This window comes from Dermacentor silvarum, chromosome 3 (assembly GCF_013339745.2).
Source record: "Dermacentor silvarum isolate Dsil-2018 chromosome 3, BIME_Dsil_1.4, whole genome shotgun sequence".
Taxonomy (NCBI): domain Eukaryota; kingdom Metazoa; phylum Arthropoda; class Arachnida; order Ixodida; family Ixodidae; genus Dermacentor; species Dermacentor silvarum.
The window spans coordinates 119,804,817-119,831,159 of record NC_051156.1 but is presented as its reverse complement, the minus strand read 5'-3'; the positions used below and the strand labels follow the sequence as shown (position 1 = coordinate 119,831,159).

Here is a 26,343-nt window from a genome sequence, read left to right as displayed (position 1 = left end):
TATATATTAATGACATTGTAGATGACATACAGTCCCCCATGAAACTTTTTAAAGTTGACTGTGTTCTTTACAGAAAGATAAATTCACTATCAGATGTAACAATCTAGCAGAGGGACCTTGATAAAATAGCAAATTGGTGTATACGCTGGCGGATGAGTCTGAAGATTAATAAATGTAATCGCGTCCGCTTTTCAAATAAAAAATTCGAACCTCAAACACAGTTACAATGTTGAAAACACAACAATAAAAAGCGTCTCAGAGTGCAAGTACCTTGGCGTTTTCTTCACACCGAAACTTAAATGGAACGTACACATTCAGCATTCAATATCTAAGGCAAGTAAAATGTTGTTTTTTATACGTAGAAATTTCAAATCAACGTCAAAAGATGTTAAAGAAACAGTTTATTTTTTCTATGTAAGATCTATCCTGGAATACGCCTCTATGATTTGGGACCCATATCAGGACTATTTGATTCAAGTAATAGAAAAACTTCAAACTCAAGCTGCACGCTTCGTCTCCAATAGTTATAACCCGTTCGAAAGTGTCACTGAAATAAAAGCATTGCTGGGCTGAGAAACGTTAATCACCAGAAGAAAGAAATTGAGACTCAAGTTCTTCCACCGTATCTTCTATAATCAAACAGGCATTGATAGCCGCAACTACCTATCGGAGCCAACTTACGTCTCGAATCGACTTGACCACTCAAGGAAGGTGCGTGAATACAGCTGCAATACGAACCATTTTGCTGAATCATTCTTTCCACATACGGTGAAAGACTGGACTTTGTTGCCGGAAGAATGTGTTTCAGTGTCTGATAATCACGATTTTTTTTCGCGCCTGTGTTTGTGACAATGCATTAATTACTGTATTAACTTTGTCTAAATTTTCTATTACGCTTGAAAATGTTAATTAACTCATTGTATGAACCACCTTGATGTTACTTTGCATTGTGTATTTATTGTTTATTTCTGTGAATGATTTACCATATCTTTATCTAACTGCCCCCCCCCCCCTGCGATAATGCCTTCAAGGCGACGCAGGTATTCTGTTAATAAATAAATAAATAAATATATGCGCGGCCGCTGCCGTGGTGCTCACGCAGGGCTGGAGCACTTTCGCCTCGACGTGCTCCTTATGCACGGCGAGCCATGGAGTCCGGCTCTTGAGCCGCTGTGGACGTGGTTCTTGCCGGCGCTTCTCTCTTTCACATTGGTCGGTGGATTGTTCAGTGGCGGATGCGGCGGCGCGGAGGCACCATGGGATCTTCCGGAAGCCTGCGCCGCAGCCTGGGTGCTTATAGCGTTCGGAGCGCTTCAAGTGCCGCTGTGGGCCGCCAGGGCTGCCGCATCTGTCCGGCGAGTAAGTGTCGGTTTGCATGTGCAGCACCGCCGTAATGAAGTGGGATACCCTGTGGACATTTCTATTTTTAAACAGTAGAGATAACTGGCACACATGAGCTTAAAGAAACGCAAGGATAAGTGCTGACTTTGAACTAAATCCTTGTTTCGGAAACAGAGACTTTTGTCCATAAACTTAAAAATGATGCAACTCCGACGCTATGTTGGAATCTTAATGACGCAACGTTTGTTTGAGTAAGTAAGCAGTTGCAGATGAAACGAGCACAGCTTCCACGCCCGTAATTCTTAGCTATCTTGCCATGAGGAGCAGGGCGATGTACGATGCGTACTGATAGAAGCATGAGATACGTATGCACAGAGAAGTACGACACGAGTATAAATACACGTTTCTATAATAACGCCAACAGGCAACGAAGTCAATGAAAATATAGGAACTCCTACCCCTTCCTTGGCTTCATTGGCTGTTGGCTTATATAGTCGTGTTTAACAAAAATTGAGCCCCTCTGTGTCCCTTCTCCTAGTTCATTCTATACCCCTTGTGCCGCTGTGTCACATGCCCATTTAAGCGATTAACTAAGAAATGGTGCATTTCCAGCGGCACACACCTAATGCGAGAAACTGTTTAATAGAATGTGTTGTAGGCTACTCGGCAATACAGCAGCAAGCAACTATGCAGCAGCCAGTACTCGCAAAGTTAGGGAAGGGTGAAAAAAAGACAGCTTCGCTTTAAAGATATCAGTGTGATGATTAAGGTTCTTTATAGTGTGATAGGAAACGCATCCAAGGTGTTGCGCCTTGGTGCTTCCAATAAAAGACAAGGCTCGCTGCAAACCACACGCAAGGGAAACATTTATCAATAGAACATAACACTCTCTTATATACATGGACTAGGAATAACAAGCAAAGAAATTACAAGGACAGTTATGGCACGAGATACACGGATAAGTTCAAGAACAAAGCTAGAGTTCACCAAGATACCTAAGGGTAACAAACAAGCGGAGGTCACGTGCAAGTAAAGCGTGCGTTCACCAGTTATAGGTGGGGTTGGTGGTCCAGAAGTGCATGTTGAGGTGGCACCAGCAAAATGAAGCCTGTGGTTGGACGAAGGGAGCAAGTCTCGAACGGTCGACGTGTCGCTGGCTCAACCAAGGTCTTGCCACTGAGAGGTAAGGTTGTCTCGAGCTTCTCCAGCAGGTCCGCTGTGATCGAGTGGAAGGCCTAGGCATCCAGGCCCAGTCGCCTGGCAGCCCACTCTTCCGCGCCTCGTCGTCCAGCTTCCGGAGAGCGCTCACTGTTGAGCAAGCGGCAGCCTGCGGTGGGAAGACGCCGGTTCGTCGGCACTTGCAGAGCCGGCCAGGTAGAGGCCTCGTGAGCCCGGGTCCAAGCACCCGTCAAGCTCATACCTCTGCACCCTAACCGCCTTCACTTCTTCCAACCGCCGACGTGTCTTCCCCCTTTTTCACCATCATGATGATGCTCTTAAACCATGGCACGTACCCGCTCTTCCGTTCTTCTCTTCCTCTTCTTTTCTCCTAATCTCTCGTGGTCTTTTCTTCAGTCAAACTCATATAGCACTTCATTTTTGTCATCGTCTTTTGCTTCCGGCCATCCTACGCACCATGTTCGCATCGCCTCGCGCACTTCACATATCACAAAAGCCCCCCTTTCAAAGTTTTTTTCGTCAGAAGAAAAAACGTGCACGTGCGCGAGATACATTTCATGGCCTTAGGCACTGGACATCTGGGTAACACCTATTATCGTTCTGCACTGTAGTGATACACCTTTTAGCACATGCCAACACAGTTCCTATTATGACAGACACAACTACAGACAAGGGAAGCGTTACGCAACTGAAACCGAAGTGCCACCCTTTTCGCAAGTGCATTGGTGAGTGGTCTTAACCATTCTCGAAAGGCACATTCAGGCCCCGCAATATTCTCAGCCTAGGCCATTCAAAAGAGATCTCGAAAATCAAGATACTTCCTGTTGCTTCTTTCGATGAGGGCTGAGAAGCGTTTCTCTTAAGCCAGCATTCAAGAGAGCCATTTGCAAATTCTTTTGGCAGGAAAAAAAATACACGCTGTCACCAAGTAGCACACCTGGGGACAAATTACTGTGCTTGCTGAATATTGAGGGCTTGTGCTGAAGAGCACGGTCAGTCAATTTGATATGGGTAATACGATGAATAGCAGCCAATGACAGGGCGCCGCCCGTGACTGGTTTCGCCTTTATCGTTAGCCTGCCATTTTTCACTTTAGGAAGTGCACCAGTTTCTTCTATTCTGGTTTGGTACGTTTGGCCCTCTGTCTTCAGTCTGCCACAGTTCATGTCTGAACCACCTTGTTCAGTATGAAAAATATCACCTACGGTAACGACTCTCGCGTAGTTATACTTCAAGGCATCTACAGTGCTCAATGGTATCATTTGCTTATTCTCACTACCGGCTGTAGTTTTCTCGTTAGCTGTCATCAAAACACTTTCGTCAGAGAAATATTTTAACACATTTATAAGTGCTCGGTTTGATGAAACTAGATCACTAGTTTTCAGTTCTGTTTGTTCATCCGCGTTGTGCCCCAGTTCAACAATTTGGACCACCTGCTTTAGACCAGGAACTTCGATAGCTTCCTCCTCGTCATCACAAAAGGAAGTTATCGTTGACGACAGGATGTGCTCTGCCTCATCAAGCTTACGGCGCAATTGCAAAATGCGCTCTTCTCTCTCTTTGATCTCGTTCACAAATTCGAAAGGAACATCCTTTCCTTGCTCCAATGCTTCTAGCTTAGACTGCACCCACAACTTTAGATCCGGTCCGGTCAATCCCATCTTTATTCCAATTTGCCTCAACTCTTGCTCCGCCAGTTTCATTTGTAACCCCAGTATCCGTGTCTCTAATTCCAACTGCGTCTTAGCAGCATCTCGCTCAGCGAGCACCTCTTCGTGAGCTTGAGCGGTTTGTTCATCAACCCAGGCACTTAATTTCGCGCCCTGCAGCCCAATGCGCTCGCCCAATGCAACCAGCTCTGCCAGACGCATCGCCATTACTGTAAGTTCGGGCAACCACGAGCAAAAGGTTTCGTCTCGTTACAGTGAGGTCCTATATTTAGGAATACTCGCAGCAAAACAGCCAGCCTTGTCCTGTCAGCGGACGCCAATTTGTGATGAGCAGGTTCTTTTGTCTAATATTTTCTGGCGGTTCTCTGAGGCGAAGCCTCCCAGAACCCAATCGAGGACAAAGCCGTTGGTTGGGAAACACACAAACTTTTAATGAAACTAGAAACGAAAATTAACCCATAAAAACAAACACACAACGATAACATGAAAACACGTAGCTGGAATCGCTAATGTTATGAGGCAAGTTCGGGCAGGCTGCGGGTGTGCGTATGCACTACAGTCTCGACGCGGCGAAGCGGAGACGAGACGACGAGATAAGCGGTGTTGGTCTCACCAAAAGACGTTGTGTCGGAGCGTCGTACAGGCTGCCAGGGCGTGGCAGCTCTGGCTCGGAGGGAGAAGACAGGCGGCTCGGCAGCACGAGCCGACGGTGGTGGCGTTCTGGTCGGGCAGCTGATCGTGGCACTCGGGTTCGTAGCCCGACAGCTCAGGTTCTGCCGACGGACGCAGACGCTCACCGGCCTCGGGCAGCAGCAGTAGATTATCGGTCAGGGTGGCGATTCCCGGGAAGGCAGGCGGCTTGGCAGCAGGGGTTGACGACGGCGGCGTTCTGGCCGGGCAGCTGGTCGTAGAGCTCGGGCCCGTAGCCCGACAGCTCTCATTCTGCCCACGGGCGCAGACGCTTGCCGGCCTCGGGCAGCAGTTCTCGAACGGATGGAGTGGCGGCGCCCAGGAATGGGTTGGCAGGAGGCCCCGGCCGGGTGAAGTCCTGGTGGCTCGGGTCCGGAACCCGACGGCCGTCTTCAACTCCCGATCCGGTGGCCGACCTTGTCCTGGTGCCGCTTCTGGAACTCCTCTTCTCTTCGGTCACTGCCTCGTTTTTCTTCCCTCTGGCCCGTGTGTCCCTTTCGGATTGGTCACCTTCGGGCCCCGTGGGCATCGGTCATTGGCCCCCGTGAGCGCCGTGGTTCTTTCCAATTGGATGGCGCTTCGTTTGTTTGTTTGTTTCTTTGTTTCTTTGTGCCGCGGCGCCTCGTGCTTGACGCTCTTTGTCATCGTCGTCGTCTTGCGCTCATCATGCTCACGTTCATACGCGCACAATTCACTGAACTTTGTTTACGCGCACTACCACGCACCACAATCAGGAAGAAGGGATCACATTCAAGCTCTCCGTGTGTGTCAGCCAACTGAGGCAAAGAAGAAAAACGTGCTTAACCATTTATATCCGATACAAGTGTCAGTCCCCGTCTGATAGAAGCCAGCTTGTAAGCTTTGCTACAGCTGGACTATCTCGTTTCTATGCCTTCTTGCACCACCAAGAAGTTCTGGCGTGGCTTTCTTCAGTTTTCGACAAGCGCTCCAGCGAACAGGTCCTACAGAAGAGCTTCTAAATAAGCAACAGTAATAAACTGTACACACCCACTAGCCCAGCAAAGCATCTCGTTCCATCAAGTGTAGTAACATTATGGCAGAGAAGCAGCCTTTAGAGAGGAGGAAAGAAACCTGTAGTTGCAGCTAAACTATCACTGTAGGCAACCATAAAGTACACTAATACGGCCATGAATAAATGCATCGGTGGCTATCAGATTTTTTAACCCAGCATCGAAAGCAGGCAAGCAAACCGTATACGTACCACACTGAAAGTTACTGTTCCGCTTTCAAACACGCATTTTATTGCGTAATCGAGCCTCAAAGTAAATATCCCTTTAAAAAATGTCCTAGAAATGTTGTTGAGTTTCCTCTTAACTTTTTCTGCCTTCCCCGTAATTTCTTTTGAGATGCAATTCAATGTCAGTTAAGATTTCTACGAGGGTGTTTAAACCACATTCATTGACTACCCGATGCTGGTGCGAAAGTACCTATAAGAGTGGCGTGTTAGCAAATCAGCCTAAATTAGCGTAGCAAACGGGGCCAGTTCGTGCAAAATTAACCGTGCTCTCATGACATTCTTCTTTCTTTTGACGCTATTTGCAGGATTAAAACGAAAACTACCTCCTACTCTGATCCTTATGAAAGTTCGAATAACCCAAGCAGGGCCCTATCGAAGGGAGTTAGTCGTCTATCGAACACGTTAAGCCGTCCATGAATGTCTTGTAGTAGCAGGGGAAAATCGCAGCGCCAGACGTCTTTCTCTAATTGTGCATGCTACATAGCAGCATTCGTCTTCATGTTCTTATTTATGCGTCTTACGTTTGTGCTACACTCAAAAGCGACCAGTGTCACGTGTGCGCGTATGTTCTTGCTTTTCATCCGGTGCTGTCATTCGGCTGGTAATTCTTCCCTCTAGAGAGGTGCTGTGTCCGTTCCCTTGATGCAGAGCGCGACAAGCCGGTGCCTGGTGCCGTCGTCCGTGATGGAGCTGCACCAACTCTCAGCATCGGACCCCGGACCTGTGGTCGCACAGCCACATCCATAGCATGTGCCATCTTTTCCTTATGGCGCTGCACCGTTCAGTTTCTTTTAATGTAGTATATATATATATTACTGTAGTCACCTATTAAGGGACGTTTCATATGCGCCTCAGTCATGTAATAAAATATGGAATACGCATTGGTCTGTTCACTTCAACAAAAAAAAAGTGCAGACTGGTGCTGGCCGTGCATACCTTTTCGCTATTCTAAAATGTACTTACATAATTGCATCCTCATTATCGATACGCTTTTGCAGTCAGTGCATTAACTTTTTAGAGCACTCGGACGACTCACCGCTGTTAAATCTTGGTATTTGCATCCATTTGCTACGTGACGTACTCAGCTTTTCAGGAAATGATCGAAAGCTTTTGAACGTCGCTTGCGTTCCACCAAAATACGTGCAGCGCTATCCCAATTCAACTATATCTAATTAAAGAACTCGCTATCTTCATAATGTATTGCAACGATGACCCATATTTCTGCCGCAGCTATAAACCAGTTTTAAAGGGCCCCTAAACCACCTCAGATATTTTTTGAACATTTCAAGTGAACACGCGCATCGAGTTCAAATTGCCGTCACGATCAACGATGCCAAACGCTGCAGCGGTACGCGCCACGGGCACGCTACAAAAAAAATGTGGTTGATCCCTCTTATATAGGAATCGGTATAGAACACGAAATTGAAACGTGTCTTCACAGAAGTAGGGTAATGTTTATTGCACATTGATATATAATGTCTATTGGTGTTTTGTGGCTAAAGCGCCCTTAGGCGTTGATGCACCCACGCTGACGCCTGGTGGCACGTCTCCTCCATCACGACTACCAACGTCGATGACCATGAGCAACCGTCGTGCATATGGAAGCTGCACTACGCTGCACACGCTAGCACAACGCGAAAGACGAAGCACGTAACTGACACACTAATACAACGCGCAAGACAAAGCACGTAACTGAATCGTCACCGAGTCAAATCAGCGCGTACAGCGCGTCGTAATTGCAGCCTCCGCGATCAACTTCAGAAACATTTTCAGAGCTAATTGCGGAGGCCACGCTCCGCTGTGCTGAGTACGGTGAACGCCACCTAGGTGGCGTTGGTAGTGCTTCTTGATGCCAGCGTCCCTTCGAATGCTGGCATCGAGGCGTCGTAGTGCTGAGACCACCGAAGCGTTCACTGTCGGTGCGCGTTAGTGTCATAATGCAGTACTTCTCTTTTCTGCTCGTAGGCGGCGGCACCGCCCCGAGCAAGAGCGCGTGTACACGGAGGAGTGTTAGATATATAAGGCGCGTCTGTGTAGCTCTCTGCAAATGCGTTTGTGGCGCAATGGGTTAAACGCTCGGCGATCTATCGTCGCGGACCGAGAGGTCGTGGGTTCGATTTCCAAATTTTGCATGTTTGTGGAACTTTTTCTTCTGGTTTCTTTCTTTGTATTATGTTCGTGTACATTGTAAGCTGACGTATTTCCGTGACGGAAATACGTCAGTGAAGTCTTGGTGGACCCCGGCATAAAACACTTTCGTGTTAAAAAAAATGCCGTCCTCCTCTCTTGGCCTTTCCGGTATCCCCAGCGGTCGTCAAGATGTCAGCAGGGCGAATCTGGTGATGTCAGCGGCGATGGCGATGTCCATTGGTCGAACAAGACCCTACGACTTCCGGTTTGTCTGCTAGCAGGTACGCGCGCTCCCTGCTCTTCCTCGTCGTGTTGCTCGCTTGTGCACCCTTGCGAATCGGTAATGACAGCCCGCAACGCAAGTCCCAAATCGCCAGCGTTCCAACACAGTCGTGCTTAGCGGTATGATTAGCTGCGCGAACAGAGTGCGACAGTGCTGGCCTTTCCAGACGTGCGCGCAACACAGGATCTACACCCGCACGCTTCGCATAACACGGACCGGCACCGCAGCAACAGCGGGTAGCCGAGAAGCGCTGAGTCTACGTCCACGTTACCGGCACGGTAACTCGCCGCGCGCCGTTTGCCATTCGCGGGCCGCCGTTCGACAGCGGTTTTGCTCGCGAACGGCGAGATTTCCTTGCCGTACGTAGAGAGGATGAGACCGGGACTCATTTGTGCGGCAGCCTCACTGCCATTGATCGCTCGACGGCGCCGATATCGTCGCTAGGCCTTTTCCGGTTCCCTTCAAAGCTAAAGCGGACGGCGCTTCGAAATGAATTACCGACGCTCACAAGCCGCAATATTTTCTTATCGTTGTTATCAGTCTTCGCAATAATTGTACACAAAGAAGAAAAATACGCTAGCGGCGCCGTCGGCTGCGATGCGAGCACAGCTGAGCCGGTCGTCTCCTGTCGGTAGCCGTGCACAGCAGCTAACTGCAGCCGATGTTTTCGTTGCAGGTGGCGGAGGCGCGCATTTTCGCGGTCGTCGATTGGCCTTTTGATCGTGCGGTGGGCGGGGCGCCGGCCGAACTGCCGTCTACATTGGACACCTCTCGCGCGGCAGACGTTTTACGGCACTGGAGGCCGGTTCGCCGTCGGTATATGTGCCGCTAGCATGGCTAGCGTGGATGTGCCTTAAGCCGAAGTAGGCAGTGTTTTGAGAAACGCGTTGGCGATGACGTATGTCACGTGACGTTTCGAGAAGCACTCGGCGAGGAGGGGAGGCCAGCCGGCATGAAGAGTAGCGAAGGAAAGAGCGAAACGAGTGAGGGCCATTTTTCGATCATCAAACGCGTGTAACTCCGCTATTACGGCACCATTTCGAAAAATTCTCACGGCTACGTGTTCATTGGGGACTCCTGAACAACTGCAACACCTCAACTAAATTTCGACCTTTGGGTGGATTAGGGGCCCTTTAAAACAAAGCTGGTGATCCCACACTCTCTCTGGTGTAGTTATTTCACGAGGATACCAGTGGTATTTTTTTACTTAACCTCAAGCAAACCGGCCACGCTGCATTCCAAACATATCGCAATCGAGATGAACACAGTACATGTGGGGATGCGCGACTCTCGCGCATCCCTGATGCTGTTTTCCCCACATGGCTCTCGTCTCCGGTAATTCGGCTTCGCCGCGTAGCTTTACGGCGGCGGCGCTCGGTGTGCTTGCGGCATATTGCGACAGATGGCGCGAGTGTTGCGCTGCTAACGCAACCTAGTGGTGGGGTTACTAGGGCGCGAAAAGGGAGCAGGTTGTTCCTCTTTGGCTTGTGATCGGCGAGCTCAGCGGACGTACCACGCCTGCGCCGACACGCTGCGTGGGACCGTCCCGAGAAGGCTAAGATCACGACACCGGAATTAACGAACGCGAATCGTTCGAACGCGCCACCGTTCGCGTGACCATACAGGTGAACGACTAGGCGTTGGTGTCTACCATGCGGGCGAACATATTCGCTCGCTATCTGGTCGAGGTGAGTCTGACTTGCTCGATTTCTCGCACGCCCATTGGCGTAGTAATTCGGCTAGCTAGCAGGCATTAGTGTTATGAAAGGTGCAATAAATGTCCTTTTGATTTTTTGCACTACTGTGTTGTCGTTCCTTTCTCCCACGAGCACGTGTGAGACCCCACAAGATTGAGGCCACATGGGCGTGACGCGATATGGTGAGCCACGGATTTCGTGCCAGCGTCTGCTTTTGTGTGCCGCTTAGCATCGTTTGTGCCTTTTACAACAAGCACGAGGTATAACGAGTAACAGTCAACATTTAGTTTCTGGCGTCACGGAAGGCCAGTCGCTGGAAGCCACAGAAAGCTGACTTTATTGGCAGGTTACGCATATTGTGATGGCCAACCATTTCGAAAGGTCCATTTCGAAAGGCACATTCGCGACCTGTTTGAAAGCTGTACTGATGAACCGCACAAATTCTGCCATGCATGCGTTTCTATATGTTACGCGCCATTCTTGAATATGACACAATGACACCGACTAACAGTATCTCTTTGATTTCTTTTGATGGCTGCGAACAGCGAACTGAAACTCTCAGCATGCATGCAGGCTATGTGAGTGTAGCCACTCACTCGCCCGTGCATGAAAATTCGTCAGCTTCGTGAGCTGCAAGAAACTCCAAGAATTCCGGAAGTCTGCTTCTAAAAACGACCGAGTTCATTTCCTAGTGCCATACCTGCGGCTCTTTTTTGGCATCTGAGTGCACCTGGCTTTCTTAAAGAGCACGTATTCGCTTTTAAGCTCCTTCTTACTGCTTAACAACTTTATCATACCAGAACCTCTTCTTTTTTGCGTCAACTGCGCACTGTTCTGCACAACTCGGGGCATCCCTCAGGCCTCTTAGCTTACGAGACATCGTGTGGCAGCACAGATGAAATGCATTTTTTATTTCCATCGATACATTAGGATGGGCGAGGTGAGAAAAAAAGCGAGAACGCTTGACCACGTTCCCAGCCCCTTTACAGCAGGGAGCGGCAGGACAACGACTGACATTCTCGCTCTGAATACAAGTGGAACTTCCACAGGATAATAATAATGAAATAAAAAAACTGCACATCAGCTTGCGCAGTCGATGAAAAAAAAACTAAAAAGTGAAGAAGACACGGCTAGTATGTAGATGGCAAACAGAGCATTGATAAGAACATTTTAAAGCAGATTGCCAACACTTTGGATGAATTATATTTAACAAAGTGGCGATGAGGTGGCTAACCTTATGAAATAAATAATTTATGCAAGACCGATTTACTGACATTGTTTATATTATAGTGTGCGTCAAATAATTTCTTTAATGCTAATGGTATCTGATACCATAATGTCGGGTACCCGCATTTTGTTCTGACAGCTCGTAACAAGCTGTGTGGTTTGCAGTGATGTGGGTATTCGGCGATTAAAACAAATGCAGTGGAGCTTAGCAAGAAATATTTTCCAAGTGGTTGTTTTGTTGGTTTCTTGTGTAATAGTTTTTACGTATACGAGTAAATACGGTCACACATGCTTGGTCTCTAATTATTTGTGTTTCGAGTGTCTTCAAGAACGGCTAGTGTTTGAAGGTTAGTTTGTGTAGTAATCGTCCCCCCATACCGGTGTGCTGTAATTCATATGCGAGCAGACTAAAGCATCCTGTAGTAACAACTTTTGTTTCCTAGGGCAATACAGCTTTATAATGTGGCATGATACCCCTGGCTTTAGCAGATTTTATTGCTATATGGTTCATGACGTCGTTTTATTGGATGTTTTCTGAGAATATTACCCGGAGTGATTTAGACAATTTCACGCATTCATTTTTTATGAATTATAAAATAAAGAACCAAGTTCACTGCACTCCTAACTTTTGGGGCGAAAAAGAATTGCCTCAGATTTATCGGCATTAACTGTGAGGGCATTTTCATGTGACCAAATTCCCAGTTGTCCTAGCAAAATGACAACTATAAGTTGAAGAAGGACAATAAATTGTCAGCTGCGCCCGAAGGTGAAGCATTGAAAGCAATGGCCTTTTGGTGATCGATCTGCCTTTTGAACGTCGCTATTGGAAATGAGAAATAAAACTTCAGCGTACTAGAAGTTACAGCTTCCGTAATATTCTGAAGAAGCATTAGGGGGGGGGGGGGGGAGAAATCGGAAGCAATACTTTTTGTAACTTGTTTGGCAAGTATCTATTGTATGTAATGTAGTCTTGTACAAAGGATTGGGGGCCAGAGACCGCATTTTCTTAACTTTTGACAGGTTGCCCGGATGATCTCGTTTTGTTCTCGCAATGATGCGCGGTTGTTCTCACTTGAGTGTCCGGATAACGGCTCTGGCTTTTGGCTCAAGGTCACTTGAAGGTCACCGACAATGAGAGCTAAAAGCATTTCATGCTTTAAAATACAAGGAGACGTCTAGACCATTTTCTACTTCATGACTGCTGTTCTCGGTTCTCACAGACTTTATACTTTACGCCTTCACTGCATAGCGTGCTACGATTCAGCGAAGACGCGGTCGAACAATGTTAGGGAAATTCAGCGATCACACGTCACGAGCCTCAGCAAAGCGGCACAGGTAGTACGAGTACTTGTTCTTTCGTTCGCTGCGAGCGAACGAAAGAACAAGCGGACACTTTTTATCCATTTCGTAGCTTCTATTTTCGCAGTAGTATGCGCAGATGATATTGCGCTGCCAAATATTATTGCCATTTTTTTAACCACCGAAATAATTGCTCCGTTAAAACAGGTTTGATTTATTCATTGCCAGATCGTTCAGTCGCACGAAAGCAATTTCAGACTAAGTGGCTGTTTGCAACGTATCTCCACATTTCCCGACCACCAGGAGCTTTCAGGTGATCGCGTTTAGGCGACTGTCGATGTCGGAACGCGGCCACCGCAACCTTGGGCCGAGTTCACGAAGCTTTTCGTTCGTAAGTGCTCCTTGCCGATGGCCAGCCGCCTTCGATAATGATATGTCCAACACCACGATTGGCTGACACCTGATTTTACGAACAGTTTCAGCGTAAGAAGGCTGTTGTGAATCTGGCCCCTGGTTCGTGAAAAAGTGCACAGGAGAGGGGGACCGTAATTGCTGAGCCATAGCAGTAGGTCCACTTGAAAAGTGATCTTCCAAGTCAATACGCAAAAGTTTACTAAATATTCATTTTTATTCGCCCAATGTGACAAAAGACTACAAGAACGCCAGCATCTTTTCAACATGGTGTCTGTCAAGGCCTTCGACTCCCTCCAAACAATCTATATCCTCTACTCAAACGCATTTAAGACCATGCCACACTCACGTCAAGCTCCATTCACCCGCTTACTCCACTGTTACTGTCATCACCCTTAACTGTCAGGACGACTTTGACCTGGTGGGCATCTGTGGTTCCGCTTCCATCGCTGCCCACTCCTGTTCCGGATCCCGACGGAATTCCAACACCTGGAACACCTCCGCCTGCTCCGCCACCTGGCAGGCCGCCGGTTGGACTTCCGGGACCGCCAGATCCGACGCCCGGTTGGATCGCTCCTGGTCCTGCTCCACCACTTCCAATACTTCCTAGTCCTGGTACACTACCGAGTCCCTGCACGCTTCCGGCGCCACCGGAAGGAATTCCTGATCCCGAGGCGCTGCCTCCACTTCCTGGGACGCTTCCTGCTCCACCACTTCCAATACTTCCGAGTCCTGGTACACTGCCTCCGATGCCGGGGATACCTGAGGTCCCTCCGTTGCCGGGAATTCCACCTGCACCAAGTACGACCTCTACGGATATTTTGCTGTTGTTGGCGCTGCCAGTATCACTTCCACTGCTACCCAACAGACTTCCGGATTCGGTAGTGGAGCCACCACTGCCTGTAGTAGGATAAGGCGGGGCAAAATTAAACTTTTTCAAATTGATGCAGATATTTCGTTTATATTGACACTTGTGAAAAAAATGCAGTCAGATTGTTCCTAAGGTCCTTGACTCTTTGACAGCAAAAATTATGGTGCTGCAAGTTGTCATAAGTATTAAATAAAAATTACATTCAGAATTGAAATGTCTGCTCATTTTGCCCCGGGGTCTAGCAAAATGAGACAGGTGGTGTAAGCAAAATGAGACAACCCAAAAAATAAAATAACACAATTCATTGCTTATAAATGAGGCACTTGTAATAGACCATGTGGGCCCCTACGCACGCTTCATGAGCGCACTCGCTTCAGCTTGTGCACTGAATTCATCCAGAGCCTCCACAACTTGCATACCAAACACTATCAGTTCCCTTTGGCGCGAGCCGTTGTGGCTGGCAGAGCACTTTTTTTTCACGTGCTTGGTCACAGAATCGTTGCTTCTAAATTCGATTGTTTTAGTCGTCTTCGATTTCAACTTTTCCGGGTGAACAACTCTCCAAACTTTCTGGCAGGCTTTCCAACATAGTGGCCTTGAAGAGATGTGGTTGGAATTATGCTCACCTCAGCATTCATATTGCTTTAGCTTTTATATTCTTTGCACTAGAAAAATTTAATGGGCGATTTTACTCTTGTCCTTGCGAATATGCACTATACCTATTTGAAGGTTGTGGCTAGTATCATCTCCAACCAATCTGCTTTGCCGGTAGCCATTTCATGCTTACATCTACTGTCGATTACGGGAGAGCCAGCATTTTTTTTTATGAATGCGTAAGCATTTCTATGCCTGCCCAACGATAAAACCCGCCCATCTGTTGGTACCATAAGACTAATAGCTATAAAGAAATTAATGTAGAAAGCAAAATAAATTTGAAAGGAAAAACGATGGCGGTGGTGAGTTTTGAATCAACTACCCCACGCTCAGAGGCCGAGTGTCTTACCCACTGGGCAAACACGCAATATTTTTTCTTTATTGCATAGAATTATGAGTAGTGTCATGCTAAAATTAGTTATAACACATTTAGACACACATGAAAAACGAATGTCCACATGCTACGCAGTCCAGTGAAACGCTTAAATTTGGTAAAATCTGTGAAACAAATATGAAGGAACACTTTCTATGAACGTTTTGTTGAAAGACTTGGTGATAGTGGAATAATATCCATCTCTCAGACCACATGTAGAGACGACTAGGAGCATTGTAGACGTACGAAAATTCCGATTTTGCGAAAATTCAATGCCAAACGCTACATCACCGATACGTTTCGGTGGTCGCGGGATGCGCCTTCTATCGGGGCGTTCCTTCACCGATCGAAATGCAACCGATCTCTGAGGACTCGTGCACTTCACGTCGCGCAATACACGCAAACAAGCCATCAATGAATTGATAAGGATGATAAGGACTGATGAGGGGTTATGTGGGTCTCATCACGGTTGATTATGGTTCGACGCGGATGGATAAGGTGCTAAAGAGCGAGGAAGGCTTGTAATGGTCGGAGCAATTCTGAAAAGGTTAAAAAGCACCGATAAGGGTTGATAAGGCTCGGATCAAGTCCGATAAGGTTGATAAAGACCGATAAGATTTGATAAGGGTCGGATCATGTCCGAAAGGTAAGGATTGATAAGCATCAGATTGATTGCGATAAGGCTGATACCGACCAATAAGGGTTGATAAGCCTCGGATCGAGTCCGATAAGGTTGATAACAACCGATAGGGGTTTATAAGTGTCGGAGAGCTTACGCGGACAAAGAAGGCGCGGATAACACAGGCTTCCGAGAGCGAGGGTGACGTGGCGTCGTGGCGATGCCCTCTCCCCTCACGCAGGGCCTGCCGCACGCGCTCGTGACGTCGCGTCGCAACCGATGGCACTGCGATTTTAGATGCCGTTCACTGCTACAGGATACAGACGCCGGATTTCTCGCTCAATGGACCATTTGACGCTTTGGCATCAATAAACGGTAGCATATTAGAGTTACAGAATTGGTGCCAAGGGAAGGGACGCGCAGTCGAGGATGATAGTTAGAACTAAAGTGGTTTCGTGAAATTAAGAAACTTGCAGGCATGAATGGAGACCGCTGATGAAAGACAGGGCTACGAGTGGAGGTTGAGGGGAGAGGCTTTGGTCCTACAGTTGACGTAAAATGTTGTGGAGATAATCACGATAATCACGAAGCACACACATCTACGCGAGCTCGCGTACCGGCCTTGCCCGGCGACAGATCTGATCACGCACGTTAACTGGTTCCGGAATATTTCGCAAATCCGGCACGTCAAAAATCATTTGCTGTGAAGCCGTTTGCTTGTCGAAAAGCAATTATATTTATAAACTGCCTTTCAGCGATCCGAGTATGCGGCCTAAACCGTCAAGAAAGTAGGCTTCATCCTGAAGCACTTTTCGGCGAGTGTTTCGTGCTGATTAAAATATTATCGGGACAAAGAACTCGCATGTTCCTATTAGATATGCTTAACGTGAAGACATGCTTACCACACATGAGGAGAAAAAGTGCCGATAGCAGGGCACCCTTCCCACTCTTGATCGTCCAGGAAAGCATGTTGGGTGTGTAGCGCATGCAGTCTCAAGTGATCCTGCAGGAAAACAGCTAATTAAGATTGCTAACAATCACATTGTGAGCGTAGCATAACTACGAAAAACTGCCAGCTATTTGATGTGAAGATGCTATTCAAACCATTCAGCACTGCGTATTTACTACATGAATATACCTTAAGAGAAAGCTTTCGCTCAAGGCCAGCTCCTATTTCCCCATTCAAATACATGTTATTCGCAAAAATGCTCTCATTAGAGCACTGCTCAACACATATGTTTCAATTAATGTGCCCTTAACGCAGAGGAGCGAGTGGTTTCTCTCGGCTTCGCTGGCCGCATCTCGGGCGATCTCTCTTTCTCGCTACATACTTCTCTAGAGGACGCGTACGCATTACGTCACAGCCAAACGTCACATTGGTACTCTCGTTTTTTTTTCTTTGAGAACACCTTCGATTACCACCTATCAGAACTTGTACTTTTCGGCTACACGCTGTGGCCTGCACACACGCAATGCAAAACATGAAGTTGCGGTCACTGACCAAATCAAGGTGACACAATAGGCAGTTTCGCCCGAAGGGTGCAGCATTGACTGAGATGGCAAGATTTACCTTTGCGCTCCAACTCTTCTAACTATGTGCGGGTGTAACCATACGCGGATGTGACATACGCGGGGGCACCAAAATTTCTGGCACCCCCAAAAGCTTGAACACGCCGTGTAGGGCGCGTAATGGCACCGCACAGGCACCACTGCGCTGCCCGTAGACAGCAGCGCAGTAAAATTCCGCCATTTTCAGGTTGTGAGCCATAATATTTTTTGCGCTTCCTAATAGTTAGAAAATGTCGGATAAAAGACATACTCCATTAACGAAACGTTTCGTTAATTTCACTTGCGCACTGCGATGTTCAAACGCTCTAAGAAATAACTCAATCAATAACATCTTCAGCATCGTTGGAGGTTGAATAGTATAGCATGTATTGTAGCGTACTTAGCATATACGACATAGGTGACAATTATATATATATATATATATATATATATATATATATATATACACACGTATGTACTCGTATATATATATATATATATATATATATATATACGAGTACATACGTGTGTGTGTGTGTGTGTGTGTGTGTGTGTGTGTGTGTGTGTGTGGTGTGTGTGTGTGTGTGTGTGTGTGTGTGTGGTGTGTGTGTGTGTGTGTGTGTGTGTGTGTGTGTGTGTGTGTGTGTGTGTGTGTGTGTGTGTGTGTGTGTGTGTGTGTGTGTGTGTGTGTGGTGTGTGTGTGTGTGTGTGTAGACCGTCACGATGATGCCGATGCCGACGCCGAAAATTCGCCTGCAGTGTTTATATAATGGCTATCGTAACAAAGACACATAGATGTTTCGGAGGCCATACGGTTTCCTTGGTCACACTAAGGCAGGCCAGATCGTTTCTCTGTCTGCCTTGGTGTCACCCTTCCGAAATGTATGTTTGCTTTTTCATGTTGACTTGGCTAGTTACCGCCACTTAATGATCATTAATTAATGATCATGTTGTCTGACCAGACGAATTGCCGTCATGTAGACTACAGCGCAGAAAATGCCACGCATAGTGAAATTAGTGGACGGCGCACCACTGGCCAACGGAACGGGACTGATTTCTCTCGTATATGGACCAATCGATAGCTTTTACCCTGGTCACGTCACATCCATGACTCTGTCGACGCCACGATGGCTTAAAAAACGGAAAAGAGCGGAGAGGAGCACTCTATTGTTTCTAAATTATCAAAGGCGGTTTAAGGACCCTTTAAGAGATAAACGCGAAGTAATGACCGTTACTAGTATAATTTCAATTTAGGGCTAGGGTTCTTTTTTTCAAAAATTACCAGGAATCGGTGAGATTAAAAAATACGCACAAAACTAACAAATTTGTAGCTGTGCAACAATTGCAGCTGTCCGCGCACCGTAAATTATATCTGTTAAGGATTATTGTAAAAATATGATTTGTAAGCCTAAAGATTCCGGTACGTTGCTACAATGCTTAGGAGTGTTTCGCAAAATTCCTATTCACCTAGTAGTGGTACATTTTTTAAGCGCCCTATAATACGTTAATTTTGATCGATTTATATACCTCATTAGGTGCTCTTTACAAACTTGTGACCACGTTTTCATTAATAAGTTACAGGGTTGCAATCCGAGTGTCGAATCGAAAAAAAAATACCTGTTCGGTTCGGGTTCGATTTCGTTCAGGTTCAATTCTGGTTCGGAAAAATAAAATATTATGCCACTTCGCCAACACGTATGCAACACTGGACCGGTTCCTCGACCAGTTTGACAAAGTAAACTTTATCTTGTCACATGATGGCGACGCGCTAGAGGGCTACTGACTTGTCCGCATGGCGCATGCGCAGGTTATTTCAAGAGGTGGAAGGAATGGGCTCCCTGGTCCATGGTTGCAGTACTAATTTGTGGAGGCATTCGAATAGTGATTTCTTTTATCGAATCAAATATTAATATGCAAGAAAAACGACTGGGGAATGCCGAATCAAATACTGAATACTCACAATAAAAAAGAGTGAATGAAAAATTTCGAGGAGTCAGTTCGGCAACGAAATGCTTGTTTATATCATTTGACACATGTACACCGGCGGTACTATAACTTAAAGCTATTCAAAATTGTTTTCTATTCCGTTTCTGCAATCAGCCCTCCATGATTGGTCAAAACGTTTTCGGGCTACCCTTGTTTCTCCTGACGGTCACGCGGCGTCACGAAAACCGCGAAAGCTATCCATCTGATAGGGCGTATGCACACTGATTATTCATGATTAGGCCGAACCAAAGCAAAGTGATGATTTCTGGTGCCACAATTTTTTCAGCATTAGCGCTCCGCTATTGGTAAATAGTTTTAGGGGGAGCCCACTTCATCTTTCTGTCACATGACGTCCCAAAATTACGGGAACTCGCCACGTCAAAGCTACGTGTATGCTTTGAAGATGCATTAATATGCCCAACAAACCTGCATTTTTTAATAGCCGGAGACGGCCCCGTTCCGAAAGGAATAGGAGATGGCTGCCGGCCGATAGTTCAGGCACTCGCTACTCACAACTGCCGGTGATCATGAATTTATTTGCGTGTAATAAACCTTTTTGCGTCACAGTAAAACGTTATCGAGCCCTTTCGGCAGGTGTAAGACATCGCTCTGCCAATTCATCCTTGCTGAAGATCCAGTTTCAGCGGCATTCTTAACCTTCCACTGGCAAGCCGCCGCGAATTTCGACCGAGCCACCGCAAGCTAAGAGGAAACGGACCAATCGGAGACGCCGGCACCACCCTCTTCATCTGGTTATCTATTTTCATTGCGCTGGCTCGGTCCCATCGAAACCCTCTCCACTAGAGCGTGCTCCTCGCCTCTTGTCAGCGAATTAGATAAGAAAAACCGCTCAGGGTAGGCAATGTTATTCGTTTTGAAAGCGAACAAAGGTGACCTCCTATGAATGAGGAGAGCACTTGACTGGGCGGTTCAGACAACGCTGCCGGTCATCGCCCGATGCTTGCGTCGACGGTTACGTAAATTTGACATCAGGAGATTGGAATAAAAAAGTAGCAGTTTCACTCCAAAGGAGAAGCATCAATTGCGACAGCAAATTAGTAGAGAGCTATACGGAGTAAGGGCAGTAGCTTTATCGGCTGCATAAACTTGGACACACTCGGTTAATAAAGGCTGATTCACACTATGCCGACACGAGAACAATCTAGGTCTGTCCACTGATGGCGCGAGCAGTTTACAGGACGGAAAACGCTGTGGCCAACGGTTTAAAGGAAGGAAAACGCTGTCGCCAACAGTCGGCTGACCAAAATCGGTGCCGTGTCAGCCTTATGTGAATCAGCCTTAACTGAATTAAAAGGCCTGGTGTCAGCGCGCCCAAGCAAACATAAAAAGATCACACTCGATGACCGCAGACAACCACTGTCGAAACGCTGGCGTGAGCAAGCGCGTCGGCCGCAGCGAGCGAAGGGCCATGCGGTCTATCGCTTCAACGGAAACTGAGCGGCAAAAGTACTGCGCATACAAAGGTATACGAGCCGTGTGTAGATCGCTTTCAAGATACGGTGCGTGCGACAGCCCGGAGCCGCGCAAAGTACGTACAAGTACGCCGTTGCTGGCAGAGTAGAAGCCGCACCCCCTCCCTCCCGCGCGGCCTTCCCGCTTTCCTCCTTTCGCGTGGGAGATTGAGTCACCAGTTCCCGTTGCGCCCGGTCGCTAGATACGCAGTTGATGCCGCAGCTAAATGTCGCCTCCCCTCTCTTCCTCCCATCCCCCCATGGCCTTTCGCACGACGGAAGACGTCGCGTTTGCTCTCCGCCGTGCGTTCGCTCTCCGTGAAAGCGCGCGTCCCTCGCGCGCTTTTACTCACATACAGCATACGACGCGGCGACGATTATATCGCCCTTGGACTTCATACGGAACCTCAAGGTGACGACGACGACGCCGACGGCAGAAATTCCCTTGGATTGTCCATATAATTGCTATCGCAATAACAGATTGGCATAGTTTTATGTTACTGGGCCCCATATATTTTTTTGCGTTAGCGTTAGAGGACTACTCGGAGGAAGATGAACACAGAGAAACAGCACTGAACCTATGAAGCGCAAACAACTGTTGTTAATTAGCTCTTCACATGTTCAGTTCCGTTTCTTTATGTTCGTCTTCTTCCAATTGGTTTTCTAACGCGTAGTGCTAAAAAGATGGATCCAACTAGCGCAATTTCAAGATTTGCTAACAGATGTCAATAAGTTATCAAGTTCGCACAAGTGATGTATGCTCACAGTAGCGGCAGAGAACATAAATAGGGATTCTATTTTGATCAGTGTCATTTAGCGTAAGCGTTTAACAACGATCACGAAGTAAAGAAGGTGCACCCAAAAGCACGCAGACACTGAAGCGCGGTGCGTATTTATGAAGAACGTTATTTATAATCAGTATTTCAGGTTACTCAACTAAAACAAAAAAGGCGCAAAATCGGCACGCCACTTCGTTGCAGTTTAATTTTAACAAGAAATTTCGCACAGAATGAGAACAAGCATCATAGTTAATTACCTTAGCCAAAGTTGCAGCTTTCTATGTATTTAATGCGCCACAAAGGAAGTAAACGTCCGTGCAGATAAATTGGCCAGAAAATGTATTCTCATCTGGATAAAAAAATACTAATCGAAAGAAACTTTTAAGCGAAAAATAGTGCGGTAACTCACCTGATTTAATGGTCCGCGTCCTCACTCGGACGTATTCACTGAGATGGCGCACTCCGCCGGGGCTGCCCTACTTTTGTTTGCGCGCATCTTTTAACGCACAAAAACTTCCTGCCAGGAATGACGTCACCTGAGAGGGGGAAAACATTCGTAACAGAATACAAGTCAAGTGACGGCAAAAATCACGTGGCAGTCACGTTGAATCCTCTCCCAACGTGCAGGTGCAGCTAAAAAATACCCCACGTCCAAGCTGTAAAGTTTACAAGCGCAACCCTTGCTATACCATATGTGTCGCGTGTACCGAGGCTCGACTTTACTATAGAAGCTCACTATTTTTGGAGTACTTCTTGTATAGCTAGTAGCACAGCTATTAGAAGAGAGGCGCAAATTAACACATACACAGACGAAGAAGACAGGACGTGTGCGTGAGAGGTGCTCTCCCTGTCTTCTTCGTCTGTGTATGTGTTAATTTGCGCCTGTCTTCTAATAGCTGTACTTCATCATTGTGTGTAGCGTGCAATACTCTGTCGTAATACGGAAGCTCCGTAAAGTAGCTCAGTCGTACTAAACTCTGTGCAACGCGAACAGCGGGCGGATTATTGTCCTGTGGTTTCTGTCGACAGCGGCGGCACTTCCCGCAGTTATGAAGTATTAGGTTTTAACCACTCGTAATCATTTTGAAGGAATTCGACTTGTATGCCCTAATTACGCCATCGACGTATCGATAACATAAAAGATGTGGGAACAAGACTAACTTGTAGTGGAGGTTTATTCTTCCTCTCGTTTCAAGCGTTCACCCTCGCGAGCAAAAGTTTGGAGATCACAGCAACAACAAAAAAAAACATTAAGCTTCTAGCACAGCTCCGCAACGTGGAGTTGCTTCAATACATAGCATTGGTCAAACACGCGCATATATGCTGTACCACTTGATGCCAGCCGCCATACACATGCCGCAAAGAAAATAAATTCACGTGGTACCATTGGTCTCCATACTTTTTGCCCCGAGTGCGCATATTTGAAGGAGGAGGGTGGAAGGAAGGGGGGGGGGGGCGCTGATGAAGCTGCATAAAAGCGCCGGTATAAGCCTGACTTGTGCGTAACGAAATACATGTAATTAATTACTTGTAATCAAGTACATTTTGTGCAGTTTTGTAATTGATCGATCACCTATTTTACTCCCTAATGCTTGACGTAGTGCACTTAAATTTTTATCTAACCTATTACATGCAACCACTCACTTCATGGATAAGACGAACTGTACCAGGTGGCGCAGCTTTCATCTCTGGAATTTGGCATAACTACAGTTCAACGCCTGTAGTCACGTGCCACGCAGCAGCCTCGCGAATGCGCATGTACAGACAGGCAGATCACGGGCTCTCAGTATTGGTTTCCTCATCTTAACTCTCCACCAAATATTGGACCGACGACTCGAACCGGCGCTGGTATGGCTCGATAGCGGTGACCACTTCGAAAGCTGACACCGGGAAATCAGCGGTGGACGATTTGTTCAGCGCCTGCTCCGAGCCACAACCACAATGAAGCATGGTATGCTGCATAGAGTATATACCCAGACGCAAGCATCGCGCCACTGGGTAACCACATTCTTGTGCGCAAGGTGTTCGTATTTAACGAGACCGCATTCCCTCCAGCGAGTTTTCAGTGTCGCTGATGACGTCTCCAGAAGAAAACTAGGGAAGATAGCCAAAGAAAATTTTTGCAAAGCAATTGTTATTGAGGAGAAACAGCGTGTCAAGTGCCGTAGACGACGCACCCAAAATGCCAGGCTAGCGTGTTCGGTTTTCCGCACTCGTGCAATAGTAATAAGTGTTGGGAAGAAATTATCGTAAAACAAATCGATAACATTTAATAATTACTCGCTTACTTTTGTGTGGCTGTATTTGGTCAGTGTTATCGTACACACTTTTTGAAGGAAGTAATTGCAGTTGTTTTCTGTCACATACATGTACAAATTAAGTCTGGTAACCAAGTACTGTCGACGGCACTCTTCTCGGGCCATGGCCTGATATTACGACTGTGAAGTAGGCAGCAATAATGTAATAGGAACTCCTAGGTGTTACGGGAATGTACAAGTGACTATGTCCGCTGTATAATGCACATCTCGGTCCACACAAAAAGGGGACATGTGATCTGTAGAGCATGAGAATATCTTTAACGCTAGCCAGTGTACAATGGCCTAGATATGCAACAGAATGACTTATGGTTGATGACGCGGCCACTTTTCGACACACCTACGCAGTGTATGGACATAACTTCAGCCAGCACATGGAGCTAGAGTGTCAGTGCAGTAAGAGCCACACATTACAGTGCTCCCGTTAACAGAGGTCTGCACTGTACATATACATCCGCTCCTTTCCTTCTTCACATTATCATTCATCGCCACTTTTGCTCTCATTCCGTCTTCCCACATGCATTGTAACAAGCTACAGTGAACCTGTTCAGGCCGACCTGTACTTAAAACCTCTCTTCCCAGAACGAGACGTAACTGCATGCCGTGTGATACGGCACACAAATCTCTGTTTACTAGTAGCCCGGAGAACTTACTCTGCGTCACAATGTACGTTGCATTGAAAGACATGCGACAGATAACTGCGCAGTTTAAATGGCCTCTGTGTAGCGAGTTTCGCTTTACGGAAGCTTTTTACATAACTGGTTATCCTTTCTTCAGTTTTTTTTTTCATCGTTTTTTTTTTCGGAGAAACGGTGAGTGTATGCGGCTGTTTCCCTTAGTTAGCAATGCGGCAAATAACTGCGCAGTGGAAAGTGCCCATGCGCAGTGACTTTCACCTGACAAACCCTCCTTTTTTTATTTTACAATATACCACCTGGCGCTACTCCTTTCTGCGTTTTCTCATCGTTTTTTAAGGGGTATCAGTGGTTGGAGGCTGCGTTTTTCCTATTTCGGGCACGCCATGCGCAGCAAGCACCTCCTATGCTTTTTTTATAGCTACCTATGAACGCATTGTGCGTAAAATCAGCGTATGCTCCGGGCACTCATGGACCAAGAATGCCTCGAAACTAAGTACACGATGTGCGCCGGTAGAAACATTCGAGACGTATGTCGCAGTAACCATGATCAACAAGAGTGTCTTTCTACGCACCCCTAAAACTAGAATCCCATCAAGGACTGAATTTCGCGGATCAGCATAACCTATCTCCGTGCCGTCGAATCAATCAGCGCACAAGGACGCTGCAGAAGAGCTGCTAGTGGCACGATCCGCTGCAGCTCAGCCACGTCGAGCTCGTACGCGGGATGAATCAGCAATCCTAGCCGTCGTATCAATTCAGCTTTGATTCATTCATCATATAGGTTTGATCTATTAAAGAAATACTAGGGCGACGAGAGATGCTGTAGCAGGCCACGATACGCGATACATGGGGCTACGCATTTCATTTTGACCACCTGGATTACCCCAACATGCTTCCGAATTTGCGTACACGAGCTTTCTTGCATTCTGCCTCTGTCAAGCTCCGATCGCCGGAGTCGGGAATCAAACACGTGACATCATCTTCAGCAGTAGAACGCCATTGCCACGGAGCCCTGTTGGATGAATCCAGCTTTTCTGCTTTAATTATAACTGTATTTAAGTAAAGGTTGGTGCCTATATGTTGGTCCGCCTACACCTATTGGGGGCGAGGAGTTACGGAGTCGCCATCTGTCGGAAGCGCCTCGCTTACGTAGTATGAGTGATAACGCGGTACGCTCTTCGTAAGTTTGACTTTCGGCGCTCAATAAAAACCACGCGGGAGCCCCCCTGACCATTTCCGTAAGTACTCTCCAAGCGAGGGAAGATCTTACTGTCAAAATAATAATCTTGGGCAAACAGAAAGCGCCCAATAGTTTACAGGCACGATCTCTTTACCTGAATACGTACAGTGAACGCCCATTGCGCGCGGTCGCCGCTATGGAGTCCCTCGAACCAACTTCTTGCGTGAAAGGCAGGCAATCGCTGAGAGCAGACTATGTGAAGTATTTTCTTATAGTGCGTTGTCTCTATAACCAAATAGAGCCTAACAGAATGAAGCCTTAATGCAGCGAGCGCACGGGTTCACAGCGACCGACTGCGCGTCTGCATGCCGATCGCGTTTTCGGACCGTAGCGTGAGCCGCAACATATGAACATTTGACAGCACACAAGCAACCATTGCTACGTGGACGCTGTCAGAGCTGTTCAAAAATAATTTCGTTATAACTAGGGACTTCGGCGCTATACGGCAACTCGTGATGGGCCATCGCGACGATTCAATCATTTTTTTTTCTTTTCTTCTAAATTCTTGAACATTTCAATATCGTTATTTCTCAAGTTGCGTCGCATTGTATGTTTATCGGTCTTCTCAGCGAGGAATTTCCCGCTGCTTCTTTTTGTTAATCCAGTACATTCATTGTTTGGTGCTATCACAAACATGAGCTTATGCTATGCCTTTTTAATGTG

The 26,343-nt window shown here is 47.0% G+C and overlaps 2 protein-coding genes across 3 annotated transcripts; one reads left to right on the top strand and one right to left on the bottom strand.

The window, feature by feature from the left end:
• The first annotated feature begins 1,105 nt into the window (after positions 1 to 1,105).
• LOC125943963 (uncharacterized) lies at positions 1,106 to 6,984 on the top strand. Its single transcript, XM_049663590.1, has 2 exons — positions 1,106 to 1,359; positions 6,787 to 6,984. Exons 1-2 carry the CDS (start codon positions 1,135 to 1,137, stop codon positions 6,883 to 6,885), a joined length of 324 nt encoding a protein of 107 aa, XP_049519547.1. The 5' UTR covers positions 1,106 to 1,134; the 3' UTR covers positions 6,886 to 6,984.
• Positions 6,985 to 13,389: 6,405 nt separating this feature from the next.
• On the bottom strand, positions 13,390 to 22,196 carry LOC119445749 (elastin-like). Of its 2 annotated transcripts, none has more exons than XM_049663588.1 (3): positions 21,897 to 22,196; positions 16,605 to 16,705; positions 13,390 to 13,977 (listed from the first exon to the last, which is right to left on the bottom strand). In XM_049663588.1, the coding sequence occupies exons 2-3, from the start codon at positions 16,687 to 16,689 to the stop codon at positions 13,547 to 13,549; spliced, it is 516 nt and encodes a 171-aa protein (XP_049519545.1). In that variant the 5' UTR covers positions 16,690 to 16,705; positions 21,897 to 22,196; the 3' UTR covers positions 13,390 to 13,546. The 2 variants fall into 2 exon arrangements, with proteins under 2 accessions (XP_049519545.1, XP_037565963.1); XM_037710035.2 differs by having other exon boundaries at positions 13,390 to 14,085; positions 21,897 to 22,191.
• Between the last annotated feature and the right edge of the window lie 4,147 nt (positions 22,197 to 26,343).